Source organism: Rhamphochromis longiceps, linkage group LG14 (genome assembly GCF_057381845.1).
Source record: "Rhamphochromis longiceps isolate RC_006_pf linkage group LG14, R_longiceps_female_GT1.1, whole genome shotgun sequence".
Taxonomy (NCBI): domain Eukaryota; kingdom Metazoa; phylum Chordata; class Actinopteri; order Cichliformes; family Cichlidae; genus Rhamphochromis; species Rhamphochromis longiceps.
In genome coordinates this window covers 9,156,216-9,170,489 of record NC_140570.1, presented here as the reverse complement: position 1 = coordinate 9,170,489, position 14,274 = coordinate 9,156,216, and the positions used below count along the sequence as shown (strand labels likewise).

The 14,274-nt window shown below is 39.8% G+C and overlaps 1 protein-coding gene across 1 annotated transcript in view; it reads left to right on the top strand.

Annotated features, from left to right (window-relative positions):
* The window catches only part of LOC146653543 (calsyntenin-2-like), a 367,985-nt gene extending 364,039 nt beyond the window's left edge, over nucleotides 1-3,946 (top strand). The window contains exons 16-17 of the mRNA XM_085379506.1: nucleotides 751-935; nucleotides 1,261-3,946. Of these exons, the coding sequence (XP_085235632.1) occupies nucleotides 751-935; nucleotides 1,261-1,473 (398 nt within the window). The 3' untranslated portion in view covers nucleotides 1,474-3,946. The remainder of the gene's footprint in view (nucleotides 1-750; nucleotides 936-1,260) is intronic.
* Nucleotides 3,947-14,274: the final 10,328 nt, after the last annotated feature.

The window sequence follows — 14,274 nt, the reverse complement described above, 5'->3', positions numbered from 1 at the left end:
TTATCCAGTTTCCTCAAAATTTTTAAAGGACACACTGCACACCATGCCGAGATATGCCACGTTTCCAGCTAATAGCTCTTTGGGAATCACACTGTGAAAACTGTGTTATCTTTGTCAGTTTTCATAGATTCAGCTAAAGAAAAGTGACAAAATGATGTCTTTTTGTAACAAGCTGCTAGTTACGAAGTGTCTAAAGATACGGTTTAGAATGAATGCTTTGCTAAGACGCTCTGGTAGGTGTAGACACAACATTGGTTTATTTATCCTTTGAGTCTGGTGCCTTTTTATGCTTGAATGATTCATATGTCAGGGTTAAGTGGCTTAAAAAAACAAGCCAACATTTCTCTGAAAATGATCAGATGCAAGGACTGAAAAGGCCAACATCCAGAGAAAAACTTTAAAAGACCTACAGAGATCCTGGATAGCTGTTGCCTAAGACCACTAAAAAAATTACAATAACATTTGGCTCCTTTGGGTGGGATGTTGGGTTGCGTACTGATGCAGGCACAGATTAGTAATATGGTGAGATGCTTCTTAAGTGCATTATAAGATGTCTGGAGCTTTCTCATCAAGGACTAGAGTACAGTACCTCTCAAGGTCTGCAGCATTCAGCTGGCTGTTCTGGGTATTTTGTGCCCGTGAAAGTGAAAGAATAAACCGATTCAGTACATGCTGAAGATTTTCTGACCAAACAGAATTATTCTGATTTCAAGTCATTAAATCCCTGATCTCCTTTCATTTGGTTCTCAGGTGTACCGAGTGCTGCCACCGTGGTAATAGTAATGTGTATCGCTGCCCTGGTGGTGGTTGTAGTGTTGGGCATTTACCGCATCCACCTGACCCACCAGCAGGAGGTGAAGTTGGCAGATGCGGCTAAAGAGGCAGACGTGACCTGGGACGAGTCTGCTCTGACGATCACAGTGAACCCAATGGAGGTAGGAGGGAGGGAACTTCAGGAATTAAAAGGATGCTGTCAGGGAGGGAGCATAGGAGCTACCCACAGTGGACCGTGTGTAGTGGGATACTATCCCATTTCTATTTAAGGATAGAAACAAAGGATTAATCCTGTTGTGCCACTATTGATCCAAATACCAATACCAGCAATTGGTATCAATGTTGTCAATATTTGGATCAATCCGCCCATCTCTAATGTCTCCTTTGTATTAAACCAGTCAAAGGAAGAATTACTGACATTTCTTGTTTCTTGCTTACTGTCTGATGATTAAGTTTGTGAAACTTTGCAAATATTTTTTACCACAGAACTTGGAGGGGCCTCAGGCTGCAGAGGAGGAAGCCAGCGAGGAGGAGGAGGAAGACGAAGAGGAGGAGGGGGAGGAGGAAGACGACGACGAGGACGACATCACCAGCGCTGAGTCAGATGACAGCGAGGAGGAAATAGACGTCCAGCTACCCAGGATGCAACGCTCAACCAAGAAAGGCCAAAATTGGGACAAAACAACAATATCCTATTGAAACATACACACGTACATACACCCTCACACACACACACACACACACACACACTACAACACATCTATACTCAAATCACATGGCTGAAACAAAAAGACTATGATGTTGATGCTCTAAAAATAAGGTAATATCTCCCCCTACTGGAAGACAACATTTAACCACACACAGACGCACACAGTTACACACACACAGTGCAGTGATTTAACCTTAGCCTTGTCACAGAACCTCCTGTTTTATACAGCTGATAAGAGATAATATGACTCTAAAAGTGCTCCTCAATCACATGACTTTCGTTGTTCTTAGACGAAGAGATCACCAAATTTAGTTCATTCCCAGAGAGATGTCCCATGAATTATCTCTCTCCCATTCCAATGCAATCTTTAGTGAACTCGAGCTGTAGGAGAAGCCTTTTGTCAGTGAAACCCTGCATCATGCATTCAGTTTGATGTGTCAAATTCCACAGTAAGATTTCTGATGTCCCATATAAGAATCAAAATGCAAAACATCCTTTATTTAGGAAAAGTCAATTGCAAAAGTAAAGAAACTGACTATTTTTTGGTTTGTATACTTCATGTTATTTATCAGTCTTTATTCTGGCCTATGTGGCAAAGCCAGGTAATTTTACAGAAATAGCATATTTTAAATGGTACTCAAAAACAAATAGAACAAAAAAAAGGGGAAAAAAAGATGATCAATGTGCTGTCACAGACGTCATGTTGAACTAGCCGACAGGGCCTGTGTTCTGGGTTTTTGGGAAAGACAGAGGAGTCTCCTTGTACATTTTTATACGCTCCTTTCTTGTAAATATTGAGTATAGTAGGTGACCCCGACCCACTGAGTCAGCCCCACATTGTCTAACCAGAGACCTTCCTCTCCACCTGTACACAACACACCTCTTCATATGTATGTACACGCCCTGATCCCTTAGCCTGCAGGAGTCTTTCCAGAGCAGAGCCCCAGATCCTCCCTGCGTGTTTTTAGCTCAGTGTTCAGATCATTCTGGCTAATGGCAAACTTGGGTTTGCTCTCACGGATGTGCTACTGCCTTTGAAATAGGTGGGTTATTAAAAGCTGGACTAGGTGAGATTTTTGTATTTAAAAAAAAGAGAACAACCTCTCATTAAACAACAGCAGAAACTCAGTGATAGAGTTTTGATTTAAAGTCAAAAATTCCAGCTGTAAAACACACGATCCTTGGTGTGGAAGCTAGCTTAATGGAATGAAATGTTAGCCGCTAGCTAGTGATTTCAAAAAGGGGAAACCTAAGCTAAAAGAATAACAATAGTGTACTTGGACTTATAAGGTGAATATAATACAAATTTAAATAAATTAAACAGTTGTTTCATGTCTGCTGGGTGTGTAGATAGTCAGCAGTTAGCCAACACATTAGCCATATCAATTGTGAATTTCACATCTTGCAGAACTTATCTTGGTACAGCTTTTACTTTGTTACCCATCAAACTACTTTGTAGCTCTAAGGTATTGATCATATTTGGCAGAAATTTCAAACCTTCAGAAGCCTTCAACGGTGACCAGGCCAATAAATAGTCAAGCTCTCACATTATGCATTTAAAGACACTTTATTGTGGCCTAATGGCCTAAACTATAAAACACAGCCTTCCTAACTGGATTGCTAGTGTCTACAGAGACATCAGATACACACTGCAAAAAAATAAATAACAAATTTAAAATAGAAGAGGAACTTCTCCAAACTTCTAACTTTGAAAAAAAAAACCGCAGCATTAATGGAAGAAATTTAGGTCTAGAGACTGATGTCACATTACATAAATCCCACCTCATTAGCCTTGTGCAATGAGGCTCGTGCAACTTTTAAGAGGACAGAGAGTGGAATGCATTTGGCAGTGTCACGTTTGACGCGATCAGAAAACCCAGTCGTGGGTTTTTTTTCCCACTTTGAAATGAAGGGGCATTAATCACTGTAGCCATCCTCAATTTAGCTTGTCTGTAGTGTTTGGCAGCAAGAATCCACAAATGACCAATGAAATGATGTTTGTGTCACAGGAAAGCTTGTGCGCTATATGCCAGAAATCGATAAAGGGTTCGGTTAAAGTCATAAACACTGGAAAATGTCCTCCTCTAACCTAGTGAGCCTTTGCCAGCTGTCCTGTGGGTATAACTGGGAGAACCTGTTGTATGTGTATACTGTAGCTCTACTGTATGTTCATCTAAAGATCTCATATGTTGTTTAAGAGTTTTCCTCATCTACTGTGACACCTGGTCTTGTGACGCCACTTCCCTTCCTGCACACACCCCTCCTCCTCCCCCCTTGACATCTTTGGTGGATTTTGCATCAGCCCTAATGTTGTCCTGACATTTGTTTTAGAAGAGGACGGTGAAATTAACATCGAAACCTTGTATAATGTGTAAAAGTTTCTTTCTTTTTTTTAGTTTTTTTTTTCTCTGGACTCTTTGGTCTGTTTTCCTTTGGAATGGTCACTACAGCACTTTCTGTAAATTGGCCAATAAAAACTTGTTTTGGAATCTAGCTGTGGGGGTCTGTATTTGTGTGACAGTGTGAGTGTTTCTGTGTAGCCAGTAATACATTTTGTGGAACTGCATCCTCTTTGGAGCTCATAATCCTCTTGTGGAAACTGTATGTGAGCAATATCAATTGAATTATGCAAAAAGAACAGTTGTGCACTGTACTAAAAATTAAGTTAAAAACTATTTAAAGGGACTTTTTGTAATCAACTTCTGCACAGTTCAAAAGCTTCATCACCAGGTGGCACGTATGTATGCTGCTGCATTGAAAAAATGTAATCTCTCTTTTTAGCTAGCCCTATTTCCTCTAGATGCTCTGCCTTTTTGCCTAGCCATTAGAAAATACATTGTGTGCTTAATGACTCTTCTGTGAAGGCTTTCCACAAGTTTTAGAGGTGTGTTTATGGGAATTTTCAACCGTTCTTCCAGGAATGCATTTGTGAGGAGTGCAAGAAGGCCTGGCTCGCAGTCTAATTGATCCCAAAGGATCAGGGTTGAGGTCAGGTCTCTGTGCAGGCCAGTCAGGTTCTTCCACAGCAACTCAGCCATCCATCTCTTTATGGACTTTGCTTTGTGCACTGGTGTGCAGCCATGTTGGAACTGGAAGGGACCATCCCCAAACTGTTCCCATGAAGTTGGGAGCATAAAATTGTCCAAAATGTCTTGGTATGCTGAAGCATTAAGAATTTCTTTCACTGGAAGTAAAGGGCCGAGCCCAGACCGTAATATGTCCTCTACCAAACAGTGCAGTTGGACATTTACTGGTCTCGTGGAAACCACCAAACCCAGAATCATTCATCGGATTGCCAGATGGAGAAGCGTGATTCGTTATTCCAGAGAACACGTCTCCAGTGCTCTAGATTCCAGTGGTGCCATGTTTCACACCCCTGCAGCCCACGCTTTACATTGTAGTTGGGGATGTAAGGGTTAGCTGCAGCTGCTCAGCAAATGAAACCCATTCCATTAAGCTCTCTGTGCACCATTCTTGAGCTCATCTGAAGGCCACATGAAGTTTGGAGGTTTGTAGCGACTGACTCTGTAGAAAGTTGGCGACCTCTGCCCACTCTGCACCTCAGCATCTGCTGACTCGTGGCCACCAATTCATGGCTGAGTCGCTGTTGTTCCCAATTGCTTCTACTTTGTTATAATACCACTAACAGCTGACTGTGGAATATTTAGTAGTGAGGAAATTTCACAGCTGGACACGGTACCACGCTGGAATTCACTGAGCTCCTGAGAGCGAGCTGCTCTTTCACACATGTTTGTAGAAGCAGTCTGCATGCCTGTGTGCTTGATTTTATACACCTGTGATTGGAACATCTGAATTCAATGATTTTGGATGTGTGAGTGAAGACTTTTGTCCTCAGCACAGCACACAGACATTTTGGACAGTGGGTGTTTCTTTGCATCCTGCTGACAGCTCTAGTTAATTTAGGAAGTTTTCAAGTATAAGAATTTACAATAATTACCTTAAAGCATAAAGCACTCCAGATTAAAAAAAAAATATTCCAGTTAAATTCACAACAGACCCACAACATCTGAGGAGCAAATGTCTCTAAAGGCATCAGTTTAATTGAACGCAATCAGCCATTTTCTAAACTACTTATCCTCTCCAGGCGGAGCTGCGGCGCTGATCCCTACTGGATTACTTTTTTGTTCTTCAACAAAAGACTCAGGGCTGTGTCAAATTAGAAGTGTGGAAAAGCCAGGAAACATAAGTCGGGCTGTACAAAATGCCACTGACAAGGTCTTTGAGTCATTTTTGCCTCTATGAACACTAATTCTACTCATAGTGCCAGGGGCTGGTTAGAGTAAGCATTACCAAAGCCTGTTATTGGACATGTTTTTGTGTGAGAAATTGGAGTTCAATGACTGAACCACCCAACTGTGCGCTCTATCTAATCTTCACCTAAAGAACAAGCCAGCACTGTTGTCGATGTAACTGTTCAATAAGCAGTTTGTAAACGCAGAGCAAGCTGCAGGGTTGGGTGTTCTCCATGCTGCTGAAATGCTGCCCGGCAAAGACAGTCCATCTGGTCAGACTTCTCTCAATACATTAAAAGTCCTCTGTGGCTATTTGGGTTGTGCTTTTCCTAATTTTGAGATGGCGACATCAAACGTATCCTAGATTAAAAGCATCTTTTCAAGAAGAAGAAGAAGATGAAAATCAGCAGCTAGTGCCACAAAGCAGCTTCTCTTTGTATGACTTGCCACAGCAATTATGAAGGAGGATGTAAGTTAGTAAGGAGTACATCTATGTGTATTACCTCTTTTTCCTGTTCAGCTTAGAGAACTTGCTAAATGTACATATATATTTGCATAAACCAAAACTTGTTTTACTTATTTTCCTCATGGATAGGGTTACTCTGTGTGGTATAAGCATACCCAAGGATAGACAGGCCTTCTGAAGATACACTAAGCGTCCCAAAAACATTGGTGTGTTCCTGAAATAAACTAGATTTCTCTAGAATAGAACTAAAAATATCCGAAATGAGATTCAGACAAGACATTAAATGACCACAAAAAATGTGAAATGGCTCTAAAGAGACACACTGGCTCTAAAGTGATTTAAAAAATGATCTAAATTGAATCCAAACAACCTATAAAGATGCAAAAATAGCCCCCTAACCCTAACCCAGAAAACAATCATTAATTTATGCAAAACAATCAAGATTTCACATAAAAATCATTACAGAGCAACAAGCTGGCCAAATTAAGACAGAAAAAGATACAAAATTACTTCAGAAAGGCATAGAATAGCTCAAATAGATGCCAAATAACCATAATGATACACAATATGACCCTAAACAAACCCAAAATGAGAAAAAAAACAGTGTAAGATGCGCATCCCAAAATCACATCTATGAACAATGCAGGAGGACCATGTGCAAGTCCATGCCTAATGATGCATGAGTGCACTGTTAGTACTGTTACAGCTAATGTACATGTACATATTACTGAGATCCAATGCAGTGCAAGAAAGTGAAGAACATAGCTGCTAAGCCCAACCCAGAGACAGCTTGTTCAGCGATTTCATTCACAGTGACTTGTAGCTCTGAGCGGCTTGTTGAATGGTAGTCGAGTATACTTTACTTTGTCACTCTTCCCATGTGAACAGTCTCAAAATCTGCACTTAACATTTACTATGGAACTGGGACACCACTAAGCAAGAGGGAAGATAGCTTCAGGCTGGCTATATTTGCCTCCAAGCATTGATCACTGGTTTTTAAATATTAAGTTTGCTGATTTTTGGCTCGGGTTATTATTTCTGTGGTTTCTTTATGGCATCTTTTATTTGAAAAACAGCATCTGTGCAGTGAGATTATCACTAGAAAGATCAAAATTATCTAATATGTTTGTATATCATAGACCAGTAATGGGCATATCTAGAAGAGGGGCATGGGATTGCACCAACCCAGCCCATTTATGTACACTGAGTATGTCATTGATGTTTGTGATGGGGATATGTGCTAAGCGCTGGAGAGATTGTATATCCAGTTGAATGTCTCCCTCTAGTGGATAAAAACTATATTGCATGACCTTAGCAATTGCAAATGTTCTCCAGTCACACCTGAGCTCACGCAGTCCTGCCACGCTGCTCACACATGTCTTTGTCATGATCATTATCTGTTTTCATATCAGCCTTGAGCCAGTTTGAGATTACCATGGTCTCAGAATACCCAGTGTTACTCAAACTGTACTTTGCACAGCCAAAAATTGGGTTAAATGAAGACCCAAGAGGCCTTCTGCTTGCATAAACTAGTGAGAACTCAGCAGCTCAGTAGGAAAGAATTAAAGTATTTGCAAAACTTATCTTCGAGCACAGCAGAGGGGGAGCCCCAGGCGCTGTCACCTTCACTCCTGACTCACAAAGAGATGTTGCAAAAACTAAACTCTGTCAAGCTGCTTTAATGCACATCTATAATTACTGTCTCTCTAACAGAAACTCTTTTGACCTGACTTCTCAGGACAGCCAGTGGGGAGAGATTTGGACAGATGTTGCCTTTTGCTTGTCATTGCTAGATGGCGGCAGTCGGTGTCAAGGCTGCAAAGTCACGGCTTCCTGTCACTCACTGGAACATCGAGTACGGAGAGGTTGAGGCAGCAGTATATAAATAATGAAGTTCACGATGCCCCAGAAGAAAACAGACTACCTTTATCCCATCATGCATTATTCATTACATTTCTTCCCACTCCAAGGCAGCGAGAATGCATTAATGTTAAGGCTGTAATTGTAACCTCGAAAAACTCCCAAAAAAAAACACCAAAAGAAAATTACAACAGGACTAAGGCTTCTAGAGGAACCAGAGAAACTATGATTTTACACACAGAGTCAAATTTCACAATAATTCTTTTATTAAAAAAAAATTTTCATTTATGTTTTTTAAAAGTGAGCATAAGGTGGATGTGACAACAAAAGGCAGAAAAATGTAAGCCTATAATAAAACACTGCTGTGTGATACTTGGAGGTAATAGTAGATGGTGATGAAGCATGCATGGTAACAGCTCGATGCTAGCCCAACAGATACTTTGTGTCCCTCCTCTACGTTCAGTAACTCAAACATATGCTAGAAAAAATCTCTGAACCTTTTATGTTGACCATCATGTCACATTTAAACGATCGAAGCTGACCCAAGTAAGGGCTTTAGAGACAGACACATCCAAAAAACAACAACAACAACAAACAGTTTCATCAAAATACATAAAAAGCTGTTTTGCTGTGTTAACTAATTACTGTGAAAAGTACAAATCCTGTAAACTAGAAGCAATTAAAATAAAAAATAAAGCATTTGCAGTCCTACAAAAAGCAAAATAGTTTTGTCCAAAACTCACAAAGTGATTGGATGAGATTCACCTTCAGGCTGCTGACAAACTGCAAACCAGCAACAGGATGAATGAAACAAAGCTGAAAAGGCTTCAGGCTTCCCTGCACATGTGTGGCAGCAGATTTGTGGCATAATAAGGAAAATGTTGTGGAGAAACTACTGTAATGCAAAGACTAATTTCACCTTTCATTTATTAGAAAAATAAATGACTCCTCCCTCTAGTTTTTACCTACATGTCAAGCTGACAGTTTATGTCAAAATTATCACGGAAGCAGTGAAGCAATGGGAGAATGGTAATAGTAAGAGTTACAACAAAAACATGTGTGTTCTTTAAGGATGATGTTATGGTTAGATCAGCTGAAACTGGCTGGCAGTGAGTCACTTGCAGGCTTACTGTAATTCATGGACTGAATATAAAAAAAATGCAGCTTAAGGCTCTGACAAAGCTCAATGGCCTTAAATCTGCATAGCTTTCTAGTCGCGCATATGTGGCAACTCAGCTAAATTCAAGCTGAGTTCCAAGTCTTAATGAGTACAACACGATATTCATTTTGTAGATGAAGGGTTAGTAACTGTGCAAAAGTCTTAAGCTACTACTCATTTCTGTATATTTTGCTTCCAAGGAGCCATTTTCAGAGGAATCTTTTCTTTTTTTTATTTGTGAAGCTACTTATCATTCAAGCATATTTTTTAAAAAAGGCCGTAACTGGATGAGCAAGTGTTGTGTCTACACATAACAGAACCCATTTTAAATTGTATCTTTTATCATTATTTGTTCCCTCTTAATAAAATCATAAAAGTAGTATTGTCAGTAACAGTAAATTTTTCACAAGTCTCTACCCTATTGTATTTTTAAAGAAAACCTAAATGGTAACTATGCCCACCTTTAATATACCGACAAACCTCCATCCTGTAAATCCATCCAAGCCGGTGGTGTCTATATCCAGCATGACAGAGCCAGTAGAGCGGTAGTTAAATGACACTGAGGACTGTGATGAGATGTCACTACTTATTTGGAAAATTCAGTTGCTTCTAAGATGTTCGCATATGGCACCTTTAAGGGAAATGTCAACTTGGGCGAACATCGTCTTGTTTTTTGTGTGTGTGTGTGTGTGTGTGTGTGTGTGTGTGTGTGTGTGTGTGTGTGTGTGTGTGTGTGTGTGTGTGTGTGTGTACTTGTTTAAATGTCTTTGTGAGGACCAAAAATTGACATGCCACTATATTTGTGGGGACCAACAGTTACTTGTGGGGTTCAAATGTTGGCCCTCACAAATTTGAAGGTATTTTTGAGGCTGAAAATGTGGCTTTAAGAGTTAGGGTTAGGTTATGTTTATGTTTAGGGCAAGGGGTAGGATTAGGCATGTATTTCTAATGGTTAGGGTTAGGCTAACGGGCTAGGGAAATCACTATGTCAATTATTTGATGCCATCACTAAGATGTAAAAACGAGTGAGAGTGTGTGTTTGTACCAAAATCAACAATATCTGCATGTAATCACATTATGGCACAAATGTAACTCCATAAGTTTTTATGTCTTCTTTTAAAAGAGCAACTGGCAAACATGGACCTGAAAAACAGACAAACTTCATCAGCAGAAATCCTTTGCAAGCTGTGTGGGACAGTAAACAGTCAACAAGTGGTTAAACTCAATAATCAGATATGCTTCCTCGGGACATGAGTCTTGTAAGCTCTCCAAAAAAACAGGAGGAAAAGGAAAACCATGTTGGAAAAACAACATCAGCTTTGGCAGAACACAAACCAGCCCACAGCTGGGAACAGAAACTACTTTTCCATGTAAATATCCAACAGCTTAGTACGATCCTCCAAAATATCACCATTCCCTGCCAAAACCTCTTCAACTTACTCCTAGAACACTTTAAAAAAGAACAACTACCGCTCCTATGTTTCAGTTTGAACAATTAACATATACATACACATACATACATTCAAACTGACAAAGCTGCACACCAATGAAGTATGTATACAGTGCACCAATAAGTGTGGTTTAGGTGCCTGAGGCAGGGTCAGCATTCACTGAAACTAGGTTTGTGCTCCAGAGGAAGTTAACTGTGGTGAACTTCTGGCAACAGCTTGCAGAACTGACAGACCGAGTAGCATTTATTTGGATTGCAAAACACTGTGCATTACGTGCAGAGTAGCATTCAACCCCTTGATCTCCACTGCCGCGGGCTTCTGAACTCACTGTGGTGTAAACAGGGTACTTTTTTTTAATAGAACAAGCTGTGGCAGGTTACACAGATGACATATTAGATCACTAACTTGGCAGATAGAGAGAACATGACTGAAGTCATTTCAAATCAGCTTCACATTCCTCGGTTGTCCTCAAAAACAGCAGCAAACAAAAAAGTTCTGTTTTTAGTTATTTCCTGTTTTTGGTTTCCCACCAACTACTGACAGTCTTCAGTAGTACGATCTCTTCTGTGCTCGGCAGCTTGGCATACTACGAAAGAGTGAACTAAAAAGCACCTTTCAAAACACTCAAGGTCACCAAAACAGCTGAGTTCAAAAATACCCATCAAGTCAAAACCATATTTACAATATTTAAAAATCACTAAGAACAGCTGATTGAACAGGTGAGTGTGAGAGACAGACAGAGGCAATTAATGTTGCAAAGACAGAAGGATCAGGACCTTGTAGTTTTACTGATGTGCACGGTGTTATTTTCGATGTGCGAAATGAAAGCATACTATCCAAGGATGACACCCAGACTCTATATCTGAAAGAGAGGAAGAAACTAAGGAGTTGTCAACAGAAAATGAAAAACTATTACATTTAGATAAAGTGAATTTGGTGCCAATGAGGAAAATCTCACTTTTATTGATGTTTTATTAGAGAAGATTGCAATAAAACAAAGATTTGATTTCCTGGAGGTAAACACTGAGGGCAGTGGGTGGGATAGTGGTAGTAGAGTTAGTAGATAGGTAGAGCTGGGTGTCATCAGCATAACCATGGATGTCAGATGTCTATTCATATTAATGTACAGAATTCACCTGCTTGCTGCTACTACTGCACATTCACCCAGTGTATATACTATATGTATGTATATATATATATATATATAATGTTCTTCCTCTACACCCCCCCCCCCCCCCCAATTTTTGCACATGTCGAGGAGCGTGTCAGGCTACATTTCACTGTATGTTATACTTGTATAACTATGCATGTGACAAATAAAGAACCTTGAACCTTGAACCTTGAAACTGATATGACCAAGAGGAAGTAGATAGTAGATAGATTACAAATAAAAGAGGGCCCAGGAGAGATCCCTGGGGGACTACAGTATAACTGGAAATTAATTTAGCAATTCTGAGTTGAATGAACTGAGTGTGGCCAGAGAAATGAAATCTGTGGGCCACAAAACAAAAACAAAAAAACCAAAGAAAACAAACAAACATAAACTGAGCTGAAAGAGCTTAAATGCTCTGTTGAGCTGAGTGTGTTATCAATTACAGCAGCTCAAAAGAAGACTAGAAATTACATGTATTTTCCATTGCTGACAAGGACACTGTCTTCTCTCTGTTTCCTCCTGCAAATCAGAAGCTGGTGTATATTCACAGTTTACAAGCACAGAAGCACAATAACTTTCTTCCATAATCATCTTTTAAAAACCTCCACCTTCTTACACTGGATTAGTCATTTGACAAACAATTACAGTCGTTCACACTCCAGTGGCCAGCAGCACCACACCATTTCACAGTCAAGCACGCTCTAATCCACTTTGCTCTAATTACGAGGCCACCATCAGAGAGAGGTGCCTGGAAAATGAGTTATGCCTCTCATAAATACAGCTAATCAACATATAAAGTAACTTTGTGCTCACCAGGTTAGCTCATAGGTTGAAAGGACGATCTACTTCCTTTTTATTAGTTTACTCTAAATAAGGTCCACAGACATAATCAAAAGAAAGCTCTGAAATTCAAGTTACTATATACGTCATTTCCAACTAGTGCAGAACACAAAATAAGCTTATGGAAGAGGACATTGCATCACCCCCAACCCACCCCCTCTTATTTGGCTTTCCATACATCTGATAAAATCAAGACTTAAATATAAAGTGTGTAGATTACAGTAGATTGGAGATTTCAGTCAAATAAGTTCTGTTTTCTTACCCTTCGCAATTCAAGTGTATAATCCCAGCTACAGCGGCCGCTGTAGGACAAACAACTCTGGTCCCCGGTTCATCTTTAGTGAACGTAGGCTATCAGTCCGATGTTTACCTCAGCTGTCAATGTGCGTTCACATATTTACTCCGGAAGAGGCTGTAAAACTTTGTGAAAGGAGCCGATATGAGCTGAGGAGTCAATGAAACTCACTCATGTCTGATGGCAGTGATACTGAGGTGACTTGCTGAGACTATCCTGAACCTTTCCATCGGTAAGCACTGCTATTTTTGCTGCTGTTAGTCTCTAATGCTATTAGCATTACTGAAACTCTCATTGAAATGGGTCTAACGTTGTTGGACTTAATGAATAAACTCTGATAACATGTCAGATTGCAATCAAACTCTTTATCAGAGGGAAAAGATGGTTTTTAGGACCTTCAAGCCTAACATTAGCTGGTATAATGTCAGCTCACAACCACCTGTTTTTATCGCATAAAGTAATTGCGACAATGAAACTGTTTTGTGTGTTAGAGGCCTGACTTGATGCTTGAGATGAAGAGGAAGAGGATGAGGTGGAAATGAGGGAGGAGAGAGCAGTTGAGGAGAAGAAAGACATAATGAGAAAGAGATTTTTTTTATTATTTACTTGTGTATGTTTAGGCAATTTTGGGTCATATTTTCATCCTTTTTGATCTAATTAATTACATCTTTGTGTTTGAACATATATTCTGCTTGCAATGGTCTTTTAAGACTGTTGTCCTGGAAATCTAACCTCTGTTGCTCTAGAGGAGCTTGGTCATAAAAATCTGACAATGTAATGCTGATGTCATCATGGCCGGGCTACATTTATTTAACACAAACCAAGAGCAGTTTGAAAGATGTGGCTATGGTCTAACGATGAGATGTGTTCGTTTGCATCATGGGTCGTTTTAAAGTCGAAACGTACCACAGAAATATTGATCTACAAAAATCTGATAATTTATTATTTAATTTAATGTATATCTGCAGATTCTGTTTGACAGAAGTCACTCAAGGAGCATGAAGTTAGTGAATAAGCGCTTGAACTTTAATCAAAGCCAGAAGTGTTGCAGTGATGGCAAACAACCAAATGGTGGCAGCAGAAATGTAGAAAATACTACATCTCACGGTTTCTCATTAGAGAGAAAAGAGCAGGCCTCTGATTCATGATGCATTTTACGAGTTTTTAATGACTTAACAAGTTAACTAGATTCAAAAGCAACACAACTTAAATTAACAGGACCTTTGCAGCCGCTACGTGTTCAGAATGTGACAGTTGCAACAATCCAGCGTGAAAGGAGCCGTTCTGTTAACAAAAGAAGAAAATAAGGAAAAA